The 25,645-nt window shown below is 37.7% G+C and overlaps 1 protein-coding gene across 14 annotated transcripts in view; it reads left to right on the top strand.

Annotated features, from left to right (window-relative positions):
• The window catches only part of RBFOX1 (RNA binding fox-1 homolog 1), a 1,358,224-nt gene that overhangs the window by 652,051 nt on the left and 680,528 nt on the right, over positions 1 to 25,645 (top strand). Inside the window, exon 1 of one of the 14 annotated variants that reach the window (XM_030002537.1) lies at positions 17,362 to 17,379. The exons of the other annotated variants lie outside the window; for them this stretch is intronic. Coding sequence (XP_029858397.1) covers positions 17,377 to 17,379 — 3 coding nt within the window. The 5' untranslated portion in view covers positions 17,362 to 17,376. Of the gene's footprint in view, positions 1 to 17,361; positions 17,380 to 25,645 lie in introns of those variants that run through there. 14 annotated transcript variants of the gene reach the window in all.

The raw sequence follows: 25,645 nt of genomic DNA, 5'->3' as shown, positions 1-25,645 counted from the left end.
CTTTTCTGCATGAGAATTTGACCTATATAACAGAATAATCTGCCATAATGTGGAGAAGGGGGAAGCGGAGAAGGTGGGCTGTAGCAAACCTTTCAAGTGTTGCACAGGCCATGAAAATCTGTGGAGCTGCTGGAAGGTAGATAACCTGTGCAAATTAATTTGTCTACTGTACATCCTGTGATGTATAATTCCTTTTACATTGTAAGTGTCCCACATTCTGGAGGCCAGGACTGTTTTATGTATCTCGTCTAAGCTGTTCATATACCCTTGAAATGCTTATTTAAAAATAAAATGTCATAAACACATCGAAAACTTGCAAGAAAGTTCACTTCATTGTTATTTTTTGAAAAACTTCCTCATCCTCAAAATAGTTTTTAATGTTTGAAGAAAAATCCTTTGTAGTTTGCCCCCCCCGCCTTTTTTTCCCTCGCTTTTGCTGAATACACATTGCATGGTCACTCAGAAATTTCTAGAGTATACAAAATATCGGACAGTTGGTTATTTCAGCTCCTTCTGAATACTTTTGGAAAGTAGAGACAAATGTTGCATTGCTACAGAGATCTCCCTCTGCTTTTTCCCACCTGTCAGTCAAATACCAAGGAGTATATACCAAGTATAACTAGCATTGCATAAATTCTGTACAAGGTAACCTTGTTGACTGGCTTAAGTCACGTGAGGATAAGCTTTTGGCTTTGGTGGTCACTGACAGCTATCGCGAGACTGGTCGAGGAACAGCGCTTTTCAACTAATAATGGAGTTTACAGAACTAGTAAGGCCTAATTGAACAATGTAAAGCTTAACCCTTAGTCGGGGGCTGCACTTGCCCGTAATGTGCTAGATAGGAAGTGAAACCCACAGATGACGAATGGAAATGGCAATTGCCGTAGGAAGACAATTGTCTGACATGGTTGTGTTACCCCTGTTGCGTCTGATGCTTGGCATCTGAGAGCACAGACAGCTGATAGACTGCCAAGTGTGGTGGTAATGTAAATACAAGTGAGATGACTGAACACAGACCTAAGCAGCCACTGCTGCTCCTTTTTTTTTTTTTTTTGTTTTTGTTGTTGTTGTCTGGTTTATCTATTTCTGAATTATAACCAGTGCATAGCAGAAAACAGAAAAAAAATTATTTTTCATCACTATTTGCTCAGTCATTTCAGTTATATGTACACTGCTGTTATGCTTGGTATCCTGTTAACTCTTTTTGATACAAGAAGCATGATTATTTCATATTGCATCACAAAGCAGACTTCATCTTAATTTGATTTTTATATTAAAAGGTAGAGCAGGATTCAGCAAAATTCTGGACAGTTTCATTATTTTAATGTATTTTCTTTCATTTGGAAATTCCACTGAGATGGAAATTTCACTGGGATAAGATTTTGAGTTGTATGTATTTCCACTGAGTTACGGAAGGCAGCTAGTCAGACCACCTTCTGCTAGGATTTTGTCATACTCTGCTGTAATTAGGTGAGGAAAATGGAGACTCATGTATTGGTCCCATGAGTATTGGTATTGTTGCTAGTGAGTTGTCCAAGCATAGTGTTAAGGAGTTCTGTAGGGGAAAAAAAAAAAGCTTTTCACTTTTTTTTTTTTTTTTTTAAACTTTGAGACTCACTGTAATTCTAACTGGATATATTGTTTTCACTGAGCACTATTAAATGCCTGCTGGTCCTGCCACTATAGGTAGCTGCAGCAATACCTGTATCCTTCTTAGCCACCTTTTGGGGGATTGTGAAGCTCAGTGTTTTCAAAGCACTTTGAAAAGTGCTCTCTTAAAAGGATATTACGCGTGTGTAAAATACTGCTGTTCCTGCTGAAGCTTGGACAAACTATAAACCTCTGTGGCTGTAGAAAATTACTGAGTGCTGCATAAGCTGTTCAAGTGCTGCTTTACCATATCAAAGATACTGTGCTCAAGCACTATAAAAAAGAGAGCTCCCATGGTGAGAGACAGCTTGCTACAATGGCATTCAATTCAAGGTCATACATAACGTCAGTCATGGTAGGGAAAAAAGCCAAATTAAGCATTTTTAGCAGTGAAAAATATATTGAGAAATAACGTTAAGGGTGTGAAGATACTGGAAAGGAAAACAGTAAAATCCATGTAGCAGAACAGTTGTGTGAGCAATGTTATAGAAATGGGCATCAATATACTAAGTCACTTACATTTTGTGTATCACTAACTGAAAACACTTTCCTTACGTGATCTTGCTCTTGCATGGCTTTGTGGGATCTCGCCTCTGTTATTACAGCTCTTATCTAGACAGAAGTTTTTTTTTTTTTTTATAAATTGTTGTGAAATGAATGGGAAAGTCATTAGCAGTCATAGTACTGATTTGATGATGGGAGGTGTTTGCTTTTTTCCTTGGGGCAACCAACATTCGGAATTTTTGGCAAGTTTACATGTATGAGATTTCTTAAATAAGACTCACCAACCTTTATACCAAAATACTCTCTCTATATACCAATTAGATTTATCTTGTATTGCTTCTTTAATAGTACAATTGATACAATTTGAAATTGTAAATGGTATCTCCTTTGCCTATTACTAGAGGAAATGTTTGTGTCTGAAAAAGAAAAATGGCTTGACGTAATTTTGTCTTTGTCATTGGATACCAAAGCCTGAAGAAAACACTAAAGGTTTTAAACTTTAATATCATATTTCTTATGGTATCATATTATTGTATCATATTCTTATATGATATTAAGTATAAAGATCATTGAGCGATTTTCAGCACAAAGTAATGTTGATCAAGGGATATGCATGATAAAATTGCTACTTTTTCTTGTATAAAATCTTGGTAAATTAGTAAGGCGTGTGCCAGTAAAGAAATGCATGCCATTTTGAGCTCCTGCAATTAAGCAGAGACTAGAAAGATATCTGATTATGATATGCCTGTCAGTCAGCATAGACTTGTGTAGTTTCAAGTCTGATTTCATGATGATTTTAATTTCACACTGAACAAGTACAGTTTGTTGCTACAGTAGCCTGAAGCCCACCAAGTCACTGTGTAGCACAGGAGGGTAGGAACCCTTCTTTCTCCAAGGAACTGAGCTCATGACTCAAGATCATAATGTGAGTTGATATTTGTCAATATATATATAGTCTGTGACTCCTGTCCAGGTTTGGTTCCTTTGCCTGTGAGTATATGACATGGTGCTATTCTGAGCTATTTTCTCTCTGTTGTTTCATTTTGGAGAGTTTTAAGTCAAACTATGTTGTCTTCTAGTGAAACAGATGGAGATGCACAGATAATAATACTGCAGGCCTACATAGGTACTGGTATGAGGTGTTGAGAAAGGTACTTAGAAGGGTATCTCCTGTTGAGAAGACTGATTGGATGTTTTTTTCTGCCCACTCTTGAACTCTTCTGGTTTATAAGCATATTGAAGTAAATTAATGAGGTGAAATTTAGGTGGGTTTTGTTATTCTTCTGTTACTCCAGGTTGTGATATTATCATAAATAATTAAATAGGGGTTTGTGTACAGTAATTGTGTTCCAAAAAAGTGGAATCTGGAAGCATTACAAAGTTTAGCAGAGGGGTATACGTTTCAGGGTGGGAATTGAAATTTTCCTTTTTGACAGGTTTCCTTGAAACTAGATTCACACTGGCATGCCAGAATGCTGGAGTCAGGGCTCGTGCTTATTTTGAGCACTTCAGTAAATTGGCAGAGAAGGAAAGGCAGGTAGCCTGGAGGTGTGTGTATCTTGCCAGGCAGTGAACTACATGGTAGTGCTGCAGGACCAGACTGAGCATGAACGGAGCTTCTAATCTTGACAATCCCACATACTCAATGTAAGTACTAAGCTAAACTTGAGGTTCGCCTTTGTAATATTACAGTTGTTTTGCCATAATATGCTCTGTCCTGATCTATCTTCTTTGCTGGCTGGGTATCTACAGCAAATACAGAGCTGTCTATGAGATGAGAAAGAAAGATTTTAATTTCTTCTTGTTACATCTCAATTCCTGGTTGCCTGTCGTTAGTTACTCTCAAACTTCTTTTAGTCGCATTGTATGCCTTCCCACTGACTGAGCTCTGAATTAACTTTTCCGGCTCCTGCACGTCTTACTTCTCTCTGATGCACTTAACATCAGAAGAAACACCTCCTTCTTTCTCTTCCAGCCAATGTTCCCATCACCTCCTGGAGTTAATAGAATTAAATTCTAATATTAACATTCAATTTGCAATTTTGGAGCCTTGAAACATCACCTGCTCTGCATGAAGGAATAGTTTTTGTGGTGAGATTTGAATGTGATATATTTTCAACAGAATTCACAGGGTTTGAAATCTATTGCACTTTAAGAGGTATTTTACATCTCCAGGAGTGCTTTCATTTGAAGGTTTTCACTCTGGGATGTCCATATGCTCTTTTTTCTGTAGCGCTTACAGTGTCAATTATACATCTCAAGATACAAGAAACTGGGCAACAAAATTTTAGAAGAAACCCTGACTTGGAAAACAGGCACAAATACAGTAAGTTACATGGTTACACAGCGAAGGCATTGGTAACACTGTTGAACAAACACATCAGTTACTTGTTTGAATCACTTGCAGGAAGTATCCTTGTAGAACTGAAGTGTTAGTTGGAAACAATGGCCTGATATGAGAGGATTCAGGGGTGTAATCTGGGAAAAACAAGAACCAATGCAACTACAGGGAAAGAGCCCTGTAGTTTATATCTTTTCCTCTCTAGCACCAGGTGTGTAAGTTGTCTTTTCTCTCAAAATTTCCAGGCAATTATATTTCAAAAGAAATTTAAGCATCTGCACATTATGTTCAATATTTGACATGGCACTTCTCATTCTGCCTCAGCAGGGACTTACTGTTCTTTTGGCACTGTTCTGATGAACATGTGATGCCTTTAAAATACTCTGGTAAGCAGGATTCTTGGATATAAAATATTACTGTTGTTGAAGTATTATTTCTGATTCGCTTATTTGATACACAGAAACATATGGCTAGCTACAGGAATGGACTAAATAGATACAAATGACAATGTGTCATTTTGGCCAGAACTCACATAACAGAAAAGAGGAGGACAAAAGCTAATATGTTTTCGTCATAGTATTTGTATTGATAGAATTCACATATATAAATCACTGTTGAAAAAGCGGTTTATTTCAGGGGATGCATATGTTAACAGGTCTGATATTAAATGTGTGAAACACATTCATCTAACCAACCCGGTCCCATATAAACAGTTGTGTCTTCCTTTCCAAGACCTGCAAAGCTTCCCGTCTCAGTTTCTATATGACAGATAAATTGAGCAGATTAAAACCAGGAATAAATAGTGAGCAACATCTACCACAAGCCTACAGTATTTGGACAGCCACTAGAAATGGAATTGAGATGTCTTAGATTATTTTGTCACTTTAAGGCTTGATTATAAGTGCTGAATATCTTTCAAAAATTGTATCTTTAATTTCTGATGTAAGCTACGGGATGGATAAACAGGTTACTGGGTAAGACTGCATTATCCAAGAGGCAGGGTTTCTAGCATTAGACTGAAAATTCTGCGTTCTTTCCCAGTGTGGGTGACTTTGCCCATGTACTTTCCACTATTATGACTGATTATTTCAATATATAATCTCTTATAAATTGCTTCACGTTAGAAGATCATTTCAGGTAATTTCTAATCTAGGTGCTCCAACCTTTCAGGGTTGAACAAGCACTGACACTATAAGATAATGCTTCCACCTCTTCCAAATCCTTCCCAAATAAGTCTAGAAGAGTCCTTTGCAATATATACCACCTTTAGACACAACTAAAAGGAAAACTAGGAAAATTCTTAAGTAAAGAAAAAGGGTAAAGTGTCTTTGGTGGTTTTTTTTTTTCCTAAATAAATAGGAATTTCACTTTTCATGAAGGTGAATTATATAGCAAAGGTGAATTATGTAGCACAGAGGTCCGTGGTTAACTTTATCAATTATCTACTTTTGGTTTAGCAGGTCTTTAGGAGGAAACATTATTTCATCTACATTCATATTATCTCCCCCCCCCCCCTTAAAAAAAATAAAAACTAAAGACCTATTTTCTCAGTCTTTAGAAATGTGAAGATGTTGTTGTGCTCCTCTGTTCTACCCTGTTGCTTTCAACTTCCTATTTAATAAGATACAGGACATCCCTCATAAATTCTGTATCATCAGTGTAATGTTGCTTTGATGATATATTGCATGTTAAGTTGGCATTGGCGTGAAAGGACAGTGTGGGGCTTAGGAGAGGTGGTTGTTTTTTTTTTTTTAATTTTTGCTTTGAGTGTTCTAAATTTAGTTATATTTAGCAACTGAGAAAGCTGATAATCTAAAAACTTGCCATTCATTCAGGATCTCCAGGATGCTTGATAAATTTTTATGTTGGTAAATTGACAAGATTATGTATCTCAATCATCTGCAAAATCAAGAAATGACACCGAAAGTAGGAGCTTGCATTGTATAGTTATGTTTTGGGTGTGAAGGATTAAAGATATTATTCAAATGATTTAGTTGAATTTAACTCATTGCCCTGGTTCTCAACTCCTTTCCAGCTAGGGTGCCACCACTGTCCCCCTAGATGATGGCTAAGAGATGGAAGAAATAAAGTTGACTTCCCACCCAGACTGTAAGTGCCCAGCTGTGTTCTCCATCTGCTTTAGGCAAGTAGTTCTATTACATTCACTTCAGGTTTATCAGGGTTTCTTATAGACGCAGTGCCCGCACTGGTGATTTTGCCACATCCGCACAGTGAGACACTAACAGTTGGCTTGGCTAGGATGGTTTTTCCCCCCGTTCTCCCTCTGCCACTTTTCCAGAGGGCAAAAAGTCCCTCTCTGATAGTGTTTGTCATCATCTCTGCATACCTCTGAATCAAACGTGGTATTTCAGTGAGTAATTACTAATGCTTTGTGTTTTGGATGATTCAGATATATGGTAGACGTAGCGGGAGAGAATCTTCCCATGTAAATCTCAACAGAAAGCGATTATTTGATCAGAAGACCAATAGTGACCCAAAGGAGCCAAACATCAGCTCTTTTGTTGTTGTCCTCCTTGACCCATGTTTGTTTGGAACCAAAGCTGTCCTGGATACCATATGGCACATTTCTGCATCTCTTGATGTTAAAATCCACATAGAGCTCTTGAACTGATAGTTTGAACATGAGGTGTTCTGCCCTTTGGCCATGGGGATTCTGCAGCTGGTGACCTCCCCCTCCATCTCCCCCTTCCACCTGGGATTAGAACTCAGTGTCCTCTCTGCAGTTGAAGAACCAACTATTTTGACAGCACCCCTCTCTCTCTCCTCAGACTTGCCCCTCTGGGGGCAGGAGTGAATCTCCAAGGAAGACAAAAGATCCACTTCTGGAACAGACTATACCTAGTAATCAGTTATTGTGACCCTTTTCATGTGATGTTGAATAAAAGGGTAAACAGTAAGACTAACCATGTAAACCCACTTACAGCTGATAGTGGGTATAATGACTTGGAAGCTCATTTCAAACCTATGAAATTTATTTTAAGTAGCTTTGTCTTCATTTTCCTGCAGGTATTTATATTATACACTGTCATTCTGGTGGCTGTCCACCTTGAGAGTAATATAGTTACACTGTTATTGCTTTCCCTGCCATGGAATAATGAGGATCTCAACAGCAGTAATGACCCTGGGCACAAAATGTAATGTAGACGCCTCCAACCTGCTTTTTGTTGCAACACCAACTTCCATGGATTTTTAAGTATTTTTAAAATATATATAAAATCCTCTCTAAATAAATGTATTATCCTCTATTTTATTATTACTTTTTATTATTATTTATTATTATAATATTTATGATCCTTTATTGTATGATATATTTATTATCCTCTAAAAGCTCTCTCACAATTGTATTGTTCGTCTCTATTGCTGTCTCTTCTTGCCCATCTTGATATTTCTATGCTTTTCATCCCTTTTCTTGGTAGTCTTTATACTCCTTCCACACAAGCAAATTCCATCTCTTTTTCTTCCTTATATGCTAGTTCTTTCTTCAAGTTGCTATCTTTTTGCAGTGTAGTACAGAACAATCAAACGACCAAACTTTGTACTTTTTGAAGCAGGGGTGTTTGAACATTTGAAAACCCACAAAAGAAAGGCAGATCAGTAGTTCTGGCATTCTTCAAAATTGCTCTTTCATTTGAAAGGAATAGAGAAACTATGGGTGGGCAAACTGAAAGTTGTAGTGTCTATTTAAGAATAATGAGGCTGTGAATGGAGGCAAGAAGTGTATCGCTAATGATTAGATGTGGGGAAGGCAGATGTGTCCACTTAAAGGAAAAAAATGTGCTTTAAGTATAGTCTTATATTTGACAATCAGGCTACAATTCATATGCATCTGGGGGATTCTCAGGAACCCCAGAGGTCTGAGCATCTGCTCTCTGGATGTGAAGTTCCAGTAGGCACCAACCTTGGCTGGATGAGTTGCACTAAACCTGAATATACTAGCTGAAGTTTGGAATTCAAGCTTTTGTCTTACAGTCCACTTACTGCTTTGTGTTCAGTGCTTGTGATCAGCATGTTAAGTGCTTCTGTTATTTTTCCGCTAGAAGCAAGTGATGTTAATAGAGTGCAAGTAGCCTGACAGCATCCCTGAAAGAGTTTTCAGTAGATGGTAAACTGAAATCCATGCATGGAGTACTGGCTATACAGAGCCTTAAAATAGGCTTTATTGGAAGTTCACAAAAGATTTTAAGTGAATATATTCATCAGTTATGCATTGCAGATTTTGCTTAAGTCTTGTTTTTTCTCAAGACTCTATAGTGTGTATAATGTGATAGTTTTTCCTAGAGTCTTAGGAAAGCTATCACATATACTTAATCCTATAAATGTAATGGGCTGCATTCTTCATTCTAATTGGTGAAGCATGGGCATTCCTAACAGCAGATAATTGTTTTCAACACAATGCTTTCTTAACTGGGAAAGCCACTTCTGTCCAGCCATAGTGCCTTTCTTCTTCAAGAATCATTAGTAGTAGTAGTCTGGGGGATTTATAATAGCAATAGCACCTCCCAAACCAAACCTTATGGCTGTTAATAGCTATTACTTTTCCTTACAAAGTGTTTCTCTCCCCAGGCACTCTTTTGCCCCAGGGTAATTTGTTAACAAAGTAGTCGTTAACTATTGATAATGATCAATTTGTCAGGGATTATTGTGCAATGATGCCATATTCTCCTGTAATTAGATAAACCCATGTTAATTGTAGATAGTGTCAAAGGCCCTTTTTTGGAGGATCAAGCAGGCTCCCCATAAGCCAAACTGAGCAGCAGCTTTGCAAAAGCGGAGTAAATGATGAAAGGAAATAAGAAATATTTATTATAATGGTATTTTCAGAAATATTCAAGATTTGACAGGTTTATAATTTTCAGAGATAGCTGCCCATAAGGAAAATAAATTAATCCAGTCACAGTTTTTCAAGAAAGCAAGGGTTCTTACTGGTCCTTTCTGATAACCTTTCCTAGAATAACAGGAAAGAAGAAACACACACACAAAGAGGGACAGACAAATGTATATACCTCAAAACTGTGCCCATATTTGGGTCAAAAAGACTTCACTGTATATGCTCATAAAAAATCTCAGATTTTTTTTTTTTTTGCCAGTTTATGATGCATCACAGAATAGATGCATAATCTTTTCAGAGATCTGTATAGTTGTTGATGCTTAAGAACTGAAATTGTTATATCCATATCAATTTTTACTTTCACAGACAGAAAGCTACTTCACAGTCAATTAGCTAAAATAATTTCCAGTCTCAGCAAAATGTATTACATTGGGCCAAGTAGTACATTAATGTAACAATCTGGGCAGTTTGAATCCACAAAGAGGTTCAGGTCTGCTTGTACCTGCTTTTGAAACATGCTTTGTACTAAGAGCAGTTTATTCTTTTTCTGTGGAACTGTGCACTTTAAAGCAAAAGAGGTCAAGTATCTCACTGTGGCACGTGTTACATGATTCAAGGGAAACTGCAATTGAGGGCAGTGCTGGGGGAAAATGCAGAGGCTGCTGGGAATCCAGTAGAGACTTAAGTAGCATTTTGTGGTTTATGTGGATGTTCTTCAAGTACAAGGATGATGGCTATTAATAAAAAAAAAAAAAATTAAAAAAAAAAATCAAACGGGTAAACAAAAGTAGGAAAGAAGTATGACTTCCAAGAGAAGCTGTCCTGTAGTTGCTCAGTATTTGTTCTTACCAGCAGGTTGTTAAGGAGTTAAAATCATCACAAACCAAGTAATGACAACTATTTTCACTAATGTTCTGTGACTTAGATCTGTGTGTACAGCCAGCTATCACACTGACATTTACTTTACAGGCATACAAAATTCGTATATATTAACATATGAAAGTCAATTGTCTGCCATAAATTATTTATTCCTTTGAATCTTCTGCATCTTCTACAGAGAGGTTACAATACCTCTCTGGCTTTTTATTTTCCCTCTGCAATTTATCACTGGTAGTTTGAAGATAATTTTTAAAAAAAATAAATCTCATGGGAACCAAAGTAAAATCATACAGGTTTCAAGTTGATTAGGTAATACAAGCAAGGAACCTCAAGTGTATGTATACCAATGCACACAGCCTGGGGAATAAGCAGGAGGAACTGGAGCTCCATGCCCAGTCAGAAAGTTATGATATCATAGGGATAACTGAAATACGGTGGGACAACTCACATGACTGGAGGATTATGATGGATGGCTAGAGGCTGTTTGGTAAAGACAGGCAGGAAAGAAGAGGAGGAAGAGTTGCGCTCCATGTTAAGGAGAACCTTGAATGTGTAGAAGTCGACTATGGCGATTGTGGAAGCCCTATTGAATGCCTCGGGGTCAAGATCAGAGGGGTCGTCTCCAAGGGGGAATCTTACAGTAGGCATCTGCTTCCAACCTCCAAACCAAGACGATAAGGCCAATGAAGCAATATTTGGGTCACTGAAGCAAGCTTCGGGTCAGCAGAACCTGGTTCTTATGGGTGACTTCAACTACCCAGACATTTGTTGGAAGAACAATACAGCAGCTCACATGTCGTCCATCAGGTTCCTGGAATGCCTAGAGGACTGCTTCCTCATACAAATGTTAGATATGCCAACTAGGAGTCAGGCACTGCTGGACTGGCTACTCAGAAGCCAAGAAAACCTGCGTTGTAATATCTCAGTTAGTGACAGCCTTGGCTGCAGTGATCACAATATTGTGGAGTTTGGGATCCTGCTGAGCACACTGAAGGTTAGTACTAAGACAAACATTTTAGAAGAGCAAACTTCAGCTCACTTAGAGCTCAGTTGGGAGGGATTCCACTGGAAGCTTCCATGGAGGATAAAGGAGCTAGTGAGTGCTGGGAATTTTTCAAGGACACTCTCCTGGAAGCACAGAAACAGTTCATCCCCTTTAAAGGTAAGGGAAATAGGCAGAGCAGGAGACCCCCTTGCCTTAACTGCAAGCTTCGGAGTCTGCTCAAAACCAAGAGAGAAGCATACCAGAGATGGAAAAGCAGACGAATACCCATTGAGAACTACAAGGGCATTGCCAGGGTGTGCAGAGATGCAGTTAGAAAAGCAAAAGCTCAGCTCAAACTGAAATTGGCCAGAGATGTCAAAAACTACAAGAAAGGGTTCTTCAGGTATGTAAACAAAAAGCAGAACCAGAAGGAAAATATTGGACCGCTGTTAAACAGGAGAGGTGAGTTAGTCACCAGCAATGCTGCAAAGGCAGAGGTTCTCAACACTTTCTTCACCTCTGTCTTTACCAGCACTGTTTGGCCCAGGCCTTGGGAACAAAAATCCAGGTTGATGCACCATCAGTGAAGGAATAGTTAGTATGTGAACTATTACAGGAGCTTGACCCCTGCAAATCGATGGGCCCTAACAACATCCACCCAAGGGTGTTGAGAGCTGGCTGTCGTTGTTGCAAGGCTGCTCTCCATATTCTTTGAGAAGTTGTGGAGATTGGGGGACGTCCTAGAAGGCTGGAGGAAGGCTAATGTCACCCCACCTACAAGAAGGGCTTAAAGGAGGATCCAGGAAATTACAGGTCCATCACTCTTACTTCAGTCCCTGGGAAAGTTATGGAACAAATCCTCCTGGGAGCTATCACAAGTCAAATGAAGCACGTGATTGGGAAAAGCCAGCACGGATTCACCAAGGGCAAATCATTCTTGACAAACCTGATTGCCTTCTACGACTAAGTAACCTGCTCCGTTGATGTGGGGTGAGCAGTGGACATTGTCTACCTGGATTTCTCCAAGGCTTTCAATACAGTTTCCCCCAGCCTCCTCCTAGAGACACTGATGCGTTATGGTCTAGACGGGTGGTCTGTGCGGTGGGTGGGGAACTGGCTGACAGGCTGCACCTAGAGGGTCGTGGTAAATAGCTCCTTTTCAAACTGGTGACCTGTCACAAGAGGGGTCCCACAGGGATCAATATTGGGCCCAACGCTGTTTAATATCTTCATAAGTGATCTGGATGGTGGGATCAAGTGTACCCTGAAGAAGTTTGCTGATGATACAAAACTGAGTGGGGAAGTGGATGCTTTGGAAGGGAGAGCCACCCTGCAGGAAGATCTGGACAAGCTGGAAGAGTGGGCTAACAAGAACCTTATGAAGTTCAACAAGGACAAGTGTGAGGTCTTGCACCTGGAAAAACATAATCCAGGAGTGTAGCACAGACTGGGATCTACCTGGCTGGAGGACAGCTCTGTGGAAAGGGACCTGGGGGTCCTGGCTGACAGCAAGCTCTATATGAGTGAACAGTGTGCTGCTGTGGCAAAGCAAGCCAACAGGATGCTGGGTTGCATCAACAAGAGCATCACCAGCAGAGTTAAAGAAGTCATTATCCTACTCTACTCAGTGCTTGTCAGGCCACACCTGGAACACTGTGTTCAGTTTTGGTCCCCGCTATGCCAAAAAGATGTGGACAGGCTGGGGAGGGTCCAGAGAAGGGCCACAAGGATGATGAAAGGACTGGGAAGCCTGCCATGTGAGAAAAGGCTGAGAGAACTGGGTTTGTTCAGTCTTGAGAAAAGAAGGCTTAGGGGAGACTTTATCACCATGTTCCAGTATTTAAAGGGTGGCTACAAAGAAGATGGAGACTCCCTTTTCACAAGGAATCATATGGAAAAGATGAGGGGTAATGGGTACAAGCTACTCCTGGGGAGATTCCAATTGGACACAAGAGGAAAATTTTTCACAATGAGAAAAATCAGCCATTGGAATAATCTCCTCAGGGAAGTGGTTGATTCCCCAACATTAGACACTTTTAAGATCAGCTGGAAAGGGTGCTGGGCCAGACTGTGCTTTTGCCAAGAAAGGTTGAATCAGATGATCCTTGAGGTCCCTTCCAACGTGGTATTCTGTGATTCTTTTCCCTGCTCTTCCTTTATGTTGAGTTTTGCTGTGTTTTAAAGTTGACTCTTAGTGATGAACTGTTGTCTTAGCTAATTTTAATATGAAATATTTTCTTCCAATTAATAATTAAAAAATGTTTAATGTATAATTTTTACTTGTTTCGTCCAAAGCAGTAGCTGTTAAGATGTTACTTGTTAGAAGAATGCTTGCAAACCAATAAGCTGATCAATATGGTTGTTTTCTAGACTGCATTGAAAGGAACCAGTTTATTTACTCTGCCCAGATCATGGAATATATACTAAGCTCTAAGTATATATGGCTAGTAGGTATGATTAATTTTATGATGGAGAAAGCCTTTTTCATAATGCTATTTCTTTTTAATAGAATTGGATCTCCATTTCCTAGAAAGTTAGCTCTAGCTATGTATGCAGAATTTGGAGAAGGGACTAAACATTGTTTTAAAAAGAAACAGAATAAAAAGAATGTGAGCTCTGATTCTGGAAGACTTGGTTTGCTACGGTTGTAAAAGAAAACCAAACAAAAAACCCAAACACGCAGAAACAGAAAACTCTTTATAAGGCAGTACAGACTGAAGACCTAGCTTCCTTACCTTCAAATGAAAGGTAAATCAGGAATAATAGGAGACATGATGAAGTAGGGTAAAAGTCAGCCCAGGCACTGCAGGAGCTAGATAGCCATGCTCAATAATGATTTTTTAGTGTTTTGAGACGTCTTTGGTGTATCTTTAATTTTAAGGCAGTGTCTCTCCTATTCCTTATTTACTATGATAAATCATAGCTTTTGAAGTTTCATACTGGCAGAAAAATTGAGTAAGAATGGAACATGTTGGTCCAATGTTTTTCATTCATTCCACCAAACCCAATGTTGTATTTTAGTATTTACTTAGCGATAATATAAGTTTCTGAGCTTTCTAACATGTAACAAATTTTATATTATTTGTAGGTATTTAAGTGAAGTGTCTGAAAGTAATTTATTTAAACATCTGAGCTGCACACATATAAAAACCCCACAAAATCCACAATAGATGGAAATCAAATGTATTTTCTACAAAGTCTCATAGTTCGTAATTAAGTGACATATTTCTGAGAATTAAAACATCTTATTAGGGAAAGTATCACTTAAATCTCTAATTTTACTGAATTCAGAGCACTTACATTATTGCATTTAACACAGGACTAGCAATAAATGCTACCTTTCTTTAATAATTTAGGGTAATTATTTAGTTTGTAGTACTGCACTATTTTTATCACCAATTCTTCAGATAGTTATCACAGTTTCTGTATGCATACAAAAATGAAATGATGATCTTTGTCATTCAAAGTAAAAACGTATTAAATAAGGTCTATTTGTTGTTCAAGTGACAGTATCTTTCAGAATAAGCAGATGTTGTTGGAACTACGTGGTCTGCCTTGTTCTATGATGATGATGGTAAGAGGTGAAAAGTGCTGAATAAAAATCACAAAGTTCTCAATCAATTTAAATGAATGTGAGAAAATGAAAACACATCACACCAGAGCTCTAATTTGTTAGAAGAAATTCAAGAGACTGTTAAAGGAGCTTGTGATCTGAAAAGGAAATATGCCTGTTATTCACTGCAAGTTACATTTTCAGACCGATTCATCATTTAACAGATTCTCTTTTAGATTAATACGCAGAGAGAGAGCAGGTTAATGCGCATTTAAATACTTATACTATGTAGTAGAATTTATTAAGTGATTACTGCAATTGTGTGTTTTATTGAAAAAGAAAAATATTAGAGGATTACTTTTTTTTTTAATATAGAATTATAAAATTCAGTTAGTTTCTGTTTCTCATATATTGCTTGGCTCCAAGCACACAGTACAGGTTTTTGTCTTCTGAAGAAGTGGTTCTGCAGTAACTCAGCATGTGCCACTCTCATCACATCCCATTGAAAGAAGTTCATGGAAACCATGCCCTTAGAAAAATACAAAATGAATAAACAAACAGGAAAAAGACTGCATCCTGGTTAGGGGGGGAGGGCTGTGATTTAATGTGCTTACGTGAAATTCTTCTTGCGCGCCATACAGTTTTAATACCAATCTGTCATAAAATCTAAAGAGTTTTAGGCTGTTTTCAGTGCTATTTGCCGTCAAGTAAAGTATGAGGTTGAGTGGATATTTTATTATAAATGGAAAATTATTTTAACATAACATTGCAGTTGAGTTGTTGCCACTTGATAAATTTATGCAGGCCATTTTAGAGTGGAATTCATCCTTTCAGCAGCAAACTGCTGGAAGAGATATAGGGTTACTTGCATTACCTTGTGAAACATAAAATGGTAAAAAGCCATCACGTTAACATCTTGACAAGATAAAACCCCAAGTGCCCCCCACTAATTTATTGGGATCCTTTTGTACGTTAACGCTCATGTGGGGAATCCGATCAGGATGGCGAGTCTCTATCCAGCAGGTGAGTCTCCTTTGCTAGTGGCCTGGTGACAGCATCTTCGGCTGGACCGGGAGGGACTCCCTCCTTGCTTGTTCTGCTGAGCTCTTGTAATCCAGGCGGCCGGGGGAGAGGGAGGGAGTGCGTGTGGGCACAGCTCTGACACCTAACTGCACCACAGCTGTAAGGCAAACCTGAATTTCATCCTCGTCTCAAAACTGTAACTTTAATTCAATGGATCTTGCCATTTATTCCTGCATTAAGTGCTGCTTTTAAAGTTGAAGGTCAGAAAGTGAGAAAAAAGTGGGTTGTACAGAGCCAGGAAGAGTGTTGCTGTAGAGAAAACCTTAAGGCATGCTAACTTTTAGGTATAAAACATAAATTCTTTATAGAGGCCTGTCTTTGTCAGAATGTTTTCCATTGTGGAGTATTGTGTTTGTGTACTGTCAATGCCCATGTTATTGATTTCTGTCAGTGTGAACTGGTCTCCCAGCGAGCCCTTTTTTGTCCTTGTTTTCAGCACCTTTGATAAAGTCCCTCTGGATTGTTTGTTTTGTTTTGTTTTAAAAGCCATGAAATATTATTTTACATGTTGACTTCCTCACTGTAAATGTAACTACTTTCCCTTCTTCTTTCACTCTGATATTAACTTTAAAAAGTGGTAGTTTTAGGAAAAAAAGAATATGTAAACACAAGTTGAACAGATATACCAGAGTATTTTAAAGATGAGTTTCCTCAGGTGCTTTGTACCGTGATGTTGGCTAATGAACTTATTTCAAGGCACAGACAGGAAAAAGGAATGTGGTGCTCACCTGCTGCAAAATTAAAAAATATTTCCCTATATGCCTGACCAGTACCAGTGTACACTTAGAAGTGGTCAAGAAAACACAGTTTAAAAAAAATACATATTTATATTATAGTCATTTGATTACAGGTTTGTTTTAAATAATTATTGTTTCATTACATGTAAAAAATGCAGAAGGCTTGGATGATAATTCTCCCTCGCTTGACTTGAAATAACTGTGTCATGTTTGAGGATATGTTTTAAGCAGCACTTTCGTCTTGCTTGTTAAATGATTGTGGAAACTTGCTCATGTTTGCAGATCATTATTGGTCAGTTTTAGTGTAATAAAGAGCAGATTTCAGGGGTTCATGATCTAATAGAGTATTTGTGTTTATTCTTTTTTTTGTATTTCGGAATATATGTAATATACAGTAGTCTTGTCTGTGGTTTCTGGAGGCAACACGCTGTAATGTGTACTGCCATACGTTGTCAGGTATGACATCTGGCTGTATGTAAATCCAGTATTAGAACCTCTGGCCATGATTTCCAGCCTGGCTATCAGTGTAGTTCTGAGCATTGATTCGTCATCGCTTAACTCTGCTTTCGTAAAGACAACAGGCAATGTGAAAGGTGTGCATGGATACATCACTGTCTTTTGGTCTTTTGCTAGGTGATGCCCATGATCTTTACTTAGCAATTACACGTGCCATGTAATTGGGTCACAGAACAGACGTGGCTGGTGCAAGAAGTGGCCATATAGCAGCTGAGCTCTTCTTCCTTTTCTGAGGAAAGCTTTCCTACCCCTTTTGCCCTCTGTGGTACAGAGCAGCTGATGGTAATCACTATAAACGTTGATTATGAACTGACTGGCAAGGGCCTAATCAAAAAGTAGATGAATTAGAACAACGATCCACCATCCAGATTTTTAAAACGACAAAACTGTACCTTTAATTAATATGAGGGAACTATAGTAGGAAGACTTCAGTGTCAAGGGCTCTAACTGTTAAATTCTATACACACAGTAAGTGTTAAAATGCAGTAGCTGGAAGACATGCGGACAAAAAAATTTCAGCAATCACGATGAGATAAACAAAAGTGTGCACTGAATTAATGTTTCAGTAAAATGCCTAAGTAACATATGTCTCAACCTGGCTAGAGTCCTAAAGTGGAAGTAAAAGACTTTAATTACATGATTGATGGGTACTTCAGGAGAGAGCTCAGAATCCACAATGACTGCAAGGTCATAAGTGCTGTCTGGTAAAGGGGAAAGGGAACTACAGGAGGAGGGAAATAGGAACTGACCACAGGTCACAGGGAAGGCCATCTGCACTGGGGAAGCAGTCAACAGCACACAGAAGCTCTGTTCTAACTGGTGTTATTACCTTGTAAGAAAATTGAAGAGCTTTGTGCTTGGCTGTCTCACAAAAAATTATGCAAAATATCCAGCTGCTTCACACAATGTTCAGAGAGTATAAAAGTTTCGGGTTTTTTGCTAGTAAACCACACTGGGAAACCACAAAAGAGAACTTGTTCTAAAAAAGTAAAAACCTACACTATTGATTGGTGACTGTTGCTGACGCTTAACTTTCCAAGGCAGTTTATAATAATTAGAAATATATATAATGTTAAGCATTTTTGTTGAACCATTCTTGCCAAAGTAGTTGCCACTTTTTATGTAAGAGTGGTACCTTATGTGTATGTAACTGCTCTGTTTAGGTATCCCTATCACATATTCTGAGGTTCTGATCCTACACATGAAACCATATGAGAAAATTAATAAAGCCAAATCCTGATCATGTTCACCTTAACTGCACGTGAACTAGAATTTCACTTGTGATTCTCTGTAAGAATTGGGTTCAATTATTATCGTCATCATCGTCTTTTTTTTTTTTTGAGCTGTGGTGCTGTAACCTGTACTCTCACATAGGCAGAGGTTTTTTCTTCTGTAAACAACTTAGTTGATTGCAAGTTTATTTTAAATTTTGCTTTCTATTTCCAGTAAGATATTGCTAGCAAGGCCTTTCTTTTTGTACTTCTTAATTCTTAATATCTCAGTCTCTCTATGTCTGTTAACTATGTAAGCCCTCTCTAGATATTGCTGTCCCTTTCAGTTTTCTTCTATGATAGCCTTTGTGGCACTACCTGACATGGAAAGAAGAAAATACTATACTTTTCAAAATGTTTTTCTTCTGTATCTTGCAGAAGCTCATTGAATATTTGCTGTTAGGAAAAAATTAAATGTCTGAGGTAAATTTACAGAATATAGGTTAAATAATGATTACTTGCCCCAGTTTAAATTGTGTCCCAGATTTGAACATTATGTTATATAGTCAAATCATATAAATTAATGGTGAATCTGTTTCATGGATGATTTTTAGTTTCCCCTGAGATGATACCCTATTAAATTATTTTGATCTTCTACAATTTCATGTATTTCTGTCTTTGTTTTTAGAATTCTCCTTTGTTTCCAATGGCTATGGGCAAAAAACAGGTAGAAATGTTACTTTGCTTAGGGAAGATACAGTTTTTCGGAATAATTTTGAGTAATTTGAAATATTTTAATGTTCATGACAGTATAATATAGCTTATTAAGTAGGATTGGGAAATTGGAATGTTGCTTTCTGGGTCACCACTTCAAAAACGCCTACATGCAAAAGTAACTTGTGTTTTCCACAATTATCATCACTGTTATTCTCAAATAAAGGCTGAGATAAAAAAGGGCCAAGGAGCCAAGCTGCCTTCGCACCATTCAGTATAATTCATCTAACTCAGGTATGGGAAGCATTGTCAGTGTAGTGTGTACCTATTCTACAGTATCAATTTGCAGGATTCTCATAAGCTTACATAAATAATGTATTGCCAAATAAAAGCACCCCTGCTCTGGAAAACTTGACATCAATTTTAGTCGTTTTCTGTATGTCTAGTGTAATGCATTTTATTAGGATAACCCTAACTAGTGTTTTCATTTTAATGAGACGGTTCGATAGAAATTTCCCAGAAAGATATTTAAGGTTAAGGTCCTAAAGGTACTCAGTATCACTGTGGTGTTGAAACAGTTTGTAACGTACTGCATCACATTTAGATAAACTTCAAGCAATAACATTCTAAGTAACTGGGGATGCAGACAAAGGGAAGAAATAAGGTGGTGAAAGGGGGACGTGAAAAGAAGCAGAGGAGTCATATGAGACTATCAAGTCTTCTTGTTTGTGTTCTGAACAAGCAGCAATGGAAAGAGATCTGAAAGTTTCTCTGAACCTTAAAAGCTGCTGAAAGCGGAGGTGGCTTTAGAATAGTTGAGCCACTACCTTTGGGTGCCATGTGGTTCCCCAAACAAGTAGAATGACAATACTGTCTGGGTACCCGCTCTTGGGTTACGGTCACTTTACACTCCATGACCAGTATTCAGGTGACATACATCTTCCTGTTTTCCAGAGAGCTCTCGAACTAGGTTTTGTGTAAGCATAGAGTCTCAAGCTTTTTAGTAGAGAAATATTTCAATGTATTTGATGTACTAGTGACAGTAATAGAAGAGTTATATCATAATCGGTGGTCTGATGCCATAATTAACTTAATTGCAATTACATTTATACTTTTGCGCATTTTGAGCAACAGTCAAATACTCCTTTAAAATAAGCTTTGTTTGTGGAAGAGGTGCACCAATCAATGCGGTGTTTTCGAAAGAACTAATGCGTTTGGAATACTGTGACTAAGTATAACAGAAAAATAATTTGAGTGCAGTGAACAGAAAAAAAGGCTTTTCCAACACCTTTATATTGATCTTTATAATTATGTATTTGCTGTAGTAAATAAAATTTATATGGTCTTGTAGCTGATTATCTTGTTATTAGGAAAAATACTTCATTTAAAGATGAAATTTCATCCCAAATATAACTGACATGCAAACCTGATCTAAAGATGAATCACAAAAACCTCAGTATGTTTGCTGAGGAGGGGGATACAATTTGTAAAAGAGGGATTTCTGTTATCTCTGTTCCCACTGAAAGCAGATTCATTTTACTGCAGGCAGTCTAGTATGAGTTAATCAGCACTGAAAGCACTGAGAATTGTTCCACTATACAGTCATTAAATAAGAGACAAGATGGTGGAATCAAAGGAAGGCATCGAGGTGACAGCGACCTACTTTGCTAAATCAGAGGAATGGACACAGAAAAACTGCTTTAAGATCCAACATTGCAGGAGCTAACCTTGAAAGTGCTGAAAATAAGAGCTTGTAGAACTCTTTAATCTCAAGTTTGTGACATTAGTAGAGTAGAAATTAAAAAGCTATGAATCACTATTAGAACAAGCTTATATATAATTTAATCGTCATACATTTAAAAAGTGGAATGTCTTCAGCAATCTGCATGTGAAAAACAATTACCCTGTGCACTGTTAAGCTGATTTAATAAACAGCAACCACTCAACATATTTGAACACTTCTTACAAAATGCCTGGAATATACTTGAGTAGAAAGATAATATGGGGTCAAAATGTGTTGTGCTGGGACTTCTGGTTTTGTTTTTATTTTTTTTTTCCACTGCTCTTGGGGAGGACCCTTTCAGATGCATTCACTGTTAACTGATGCATTCATTACAGCATCATTTTCCCTTTTCTTGATTCTCATTATTTAAAGAATATTCTAAATTGTTAGTTAAGACATGATTTTGTATGTATCTATTTATTCAGAACAATATGGTGCCTAAACTAAGCTACAGGTTGAAAGCTTATGCAGTTTCACTGTTATGAAGGGAACATGGTCAACTAACAGAGTGGAGCTTTCATCTGGTGTCTGTAATCTGCTTCTAAAACTATTAGAGATTTGGATTTTTTTGTTTTTAAGTTTTCACATGCCTCAGTTGCTATTTTTACGTTGGTCGAAGGTATGGTGGAGGAAAGAGGAAATCAGAGGAAAGGAGAAAATACTGCTTTTGGCTTAATAAGTAACTCACTGCACTGCACGTACTTCCTTTTATCTCTTTTCTTTGTGGTAAATAATGAAATTCTAAATACCAAAAAGAGCAAAAAAAACAACCCACAAAACCAAAAATAGGAACTAGTGGCAGAATTGAGCTGTCTATGGTGAAGCTGCCTTATTGCTTGTACCTTAAAGATGCACTTTCTTCAGAGAGTTTATTAGACCAATGGAGGAAGAAACGCATCGCAGTCACCTTATTGTCTTCCTCGCAGCCAAATAGCTCTGTTGTAAAGAATGAGCTGTTACACTGAAGAGCCATTTGAATTTTTGAAGCACTGATAGACACAGATGTGAGAAATTAACAGTACCTGGTACATGTGAATGATCCTGTCTAGTGCTGCAGCTGATAGTACTGTACTGCGTAGCAATAATTAATACTAATAATGAACTTGTAGAGATTGCCAGTTGTAGTGAGGGTGTCTGAAATATTGGTGTTAGATCTTACAGCTCACAACTGCCTGCTGTTATTTGTCTGATTGGATTGTTTTGATTCTCCACATATAATACTTTGTGGGTAGGAAGGGAGTTGACTGAATGTGACTGAAAGTTATCTTAATTTTTTTAGTTCACAAATGGGTGAATACCTCTCCTTTTATCATATTTAGAAATACGAGATACTGTTGTTTGTAAGGGATACTTTTGGAGTTTTGTCTGGCACAGCAAAGTTTTCACAGGTGACAGTACTAATAATTAGACCAATAGTAATTGGTATAATGGGTAGTCATTATGAGTAGGAATTAAGTTGTTCTTTGCAGTAAAATTATCCAAGGGAAAATTGCAATACCAAAGCTGTTGCTTGGAGTTATTTGCCTTTCCGCTGATTCAGTTTCATTACACTCTTCCAGTGATGCTGAACAGAAAATTTCTTTAGTCACTTGTTTTCACTAATAACAGTCTTTGCTGCTGATTATATTGTTCTGGGGACATGATCCTCAACTCTTTCGCAAGTTTCTTTATCACATTTTACCACAAACTTTTTTTTCTTTCTTCTAAGCCATCTTGTATCTATTTTAGCAAAATACTACATCCTATTATAACAGTTTCATTTGAGTCTTGGTTTTTAGCACTCTGCACTCTGTGTAAAGCCTGTGGAACGCTGGACAGCATTTGTATTCGATACACTTCAGTTGCCAACTGTTACAACAATTGTAATCTCTCTGCTTTCTTTTCCTCCCTGAAACTGTCCACCCTTTATTTATCTTTCATCTGCGTGTTCCTTTTTATTGTATATTTCAATTTAAAACTCTTTGCAACAAAATTATCAGTTTATCAGAAAGCTTTACAATGCTGTTTGCAACACATTCATTGTAGAGGTTCTTTAGAATCAGTTACGTTCTTCATTTTCATTTACCTTTTAGGCAGACAATAACAATTACAAATCAATCTGGGAAAGTGAGGAATAAACTCATGATATATCTGATTCTTAAGGGGTACCTGCAAAGTAATCTGTGGTTCATCACGACTAGCCTATGGCTACCTTCCTGGATGCTAAAAAAAGAGGACATGCAAATATATTAGTTGTTATGCCATTTCTTTGTGGAAGTGAATGTTTGGGCCAAGTTTGGAGACTGTACTTCTCAGAAGACAAATGTTGACACAGTTTCCTTCGAAACACTCTTCCAGGGATGTATCCAGTATAGGGGACCTGGCAGCAGTTATTTCAGATGTTCTCAGGCCAAAAGTGCTAGCTGATGGACAGTATTGGGACTGTAAAGGAGTCTGTGATAAGTATGCCAGCATGGCGGTCTTTACATTAGGCCGTATGTGTTTACCATTTTGATATTCTCTTCAGAAATGCAAGCTGATAAGGAGAACTATTTTTCCTTAAGAGGAAACTCTAGGTATGAAATTTCTTGGGCTTTAGATGAGTCAATATCCTTGAAGCCCTCAGTGCTCCTGACCTTGTGGTGTATTTGGAAATAATACTCAGAACACAGGACTAGCAAATGAATTGTGCCCTGGAATTCAAGCAGAGATAATGTGAAAAGAAGCTTAGCATGGACACTTGATTGAAAGCTTGGTTTTCCTCATTGAGATGTTTATGTTTGGTGGGATGAGTACTAATTGCTTTGAGCGCTGTAATGATTCAATAATATTTTAGACCAATAGGTGGAACAATTGAATATTGAACTATGTTAGGTTGTAGATAAAACTATGGTAGGTCACGGATTTACTTCTGTCCCCATAGAATTTATTTAAAAAGATTGTAGGCACTATTTAGGATGAGTAGTGTATTCAGCTACCAAAAGGGGAGGGGGAGGGTTGTAATCTCGGAGGTGCACAGCAAAAAAGCAGGAGTCACAAGCTGCAACCCAGGGAATCCCAACTGGGCTGGTGAGCTCAGAAGCAGCTTGGAGAGGCTGGGAACTCTCCTTGGAGATCAACAGAAGTTCACTGAACAAAATGTGGAGCAACCTGCTTCAACTTGGAAGTTAACCCTACTTTGAGCAGGAAGGTGGACTAGAAACCTCAAGACGTTCCCTCCCACCTCAGTTGCTGTGTTTCAAACATTACTTCCCTGGAGCAGTTGCATAATTGAAGGTGCTGTAGCATTCCAGTATGGCTAATTGTACAGACCTGATCACATCGGACAACAAATGCTGTCCTTCCAGTTAATCCAATCCTGAAGGGCCGTTCTTTTTTTAAAGTAACTTGTTTACCAGGTTCTCTATTCCTTCTCGGCTGTTCCAATGTATTTAAGGAAAATCAAATCTCTTCAGTCAATTTTAATTCCATAATGTATTTAGAATAAGTACTATAGAATTCAATTGTCTTTGACAACAATATTTGTTTTGTTAGATCTTCAAGTAATTTGGGCTTTTCTTTTTCTTTTTTTTTTTTTTCCCCCTTTTTTTTTTTTGTTGGAGGTGGCTTTAGGAAACATTTGTTTCATTGTAATATTTAGAGAATGACCTTCAGTACTGATAGCATTTTGTTGTGGTGCACTTTTTTGTGCACTGTTTAAATAATGAATTGTAAATCAACATAGTTAATTGGGATACGACTGTGCAAATTTCTGTATAAATTGGGAAACTTCGCCCTGTGTTCTACAAGGACAACCTTTACCAATTGTGGATATTTTTCTGTTTCAAAAAACCTTTCCGGAGGTATTCCAAATCTCTCACTTCCTGGAGCATTCAGCTAAACAAGCAAATAGTCCTTGTCCTGTAGAGTGGTTGAAGAGCAGAAGAGTGTTTTATGAGTTAATTGTTTTTCTAAGCCACTGCTTTTAAAAGGTTTAAGGAGTAAAATACATGAGAAATTCTAGGCAGAACACTTTGCGTTTCAAAATACATAGAAAACAGTCAAAAAGGGGTACTTTGTTTTCTCTTTCTTTTTTGTGTTTATAACACAATAGTTTTTATGTAATTCGGCCAGTATTAATACTTCAGATATTTGTTAAGTTTGCAAAGCAGTTTAATTTTTTTTTTACTTCAGAAGTATCAGAACATGTTTTTTATTTAGATTTGGCTAAAATTATCTGTCATATGCAGATGATTATGCAATATCTGCCAACATCCTACCCTAAGACAGTTATAGCAGATGGCCGAATGTGTTTCATGTGGCATTTGTTTAAATGCAACTATATCTAATTTTTCCTGTAATTATTAACATTATTTTACTTCTAAGGACTCAATCTGCATTGAATTAACTACTTCTAGACTATTTCTGCCAATTTCTTCTATCTGAGAAGACAGTATTTCAACCTTTATTTTTTTGCAGGACAAATATTTTGCTTTAACAGTCTAAGAGTTATATATCAGCACATTGAAAATTTACAGTAAGAATAACAAATACTTTATCCAGTGCTGACAATACTGCTGTATAAAGAAAATAGGGCTTGTTATTTAATTCGTGTGTCTCTCTTCAATTTTGAGGCAAAATGAGAACATGGCACGGAGATTTAACTAAACTGACCCTGAGTATTCAGTCAGCAATTTGAGGTACATATGACAAGTATAAACAAAATCAGTTAAAGATGCATTTGCTTCAGTAACCCCCCAAAAAGGGCATATAGGCAGGCTTACCTTCACATCAGCGATGGAAGAAACTAATAAAATAAGATCTCTACTGGGGGTTGGATAATTTCACTGTTTTATAATATGATTATTATGACACATTACTT

The sequence above is a fragment of the Aquila chrysaetos genome, chromosome 25 (genome assembly GCF_900496995.4).
Source record: "Aquila chrysaetos chrysaetos chromosome 25, bAquChr1.4, whole genome shotgun sequence".
Classification (NCBI taxonomy): Eukaryota; Metazoa; Chordata; class Aves; order Accipitriformes; family Accipitridae; genus Aquila; species Aquila chrysaetos.
This window is presented reverse-complemented; position numbering and strand designations above follow the sequence as displayed.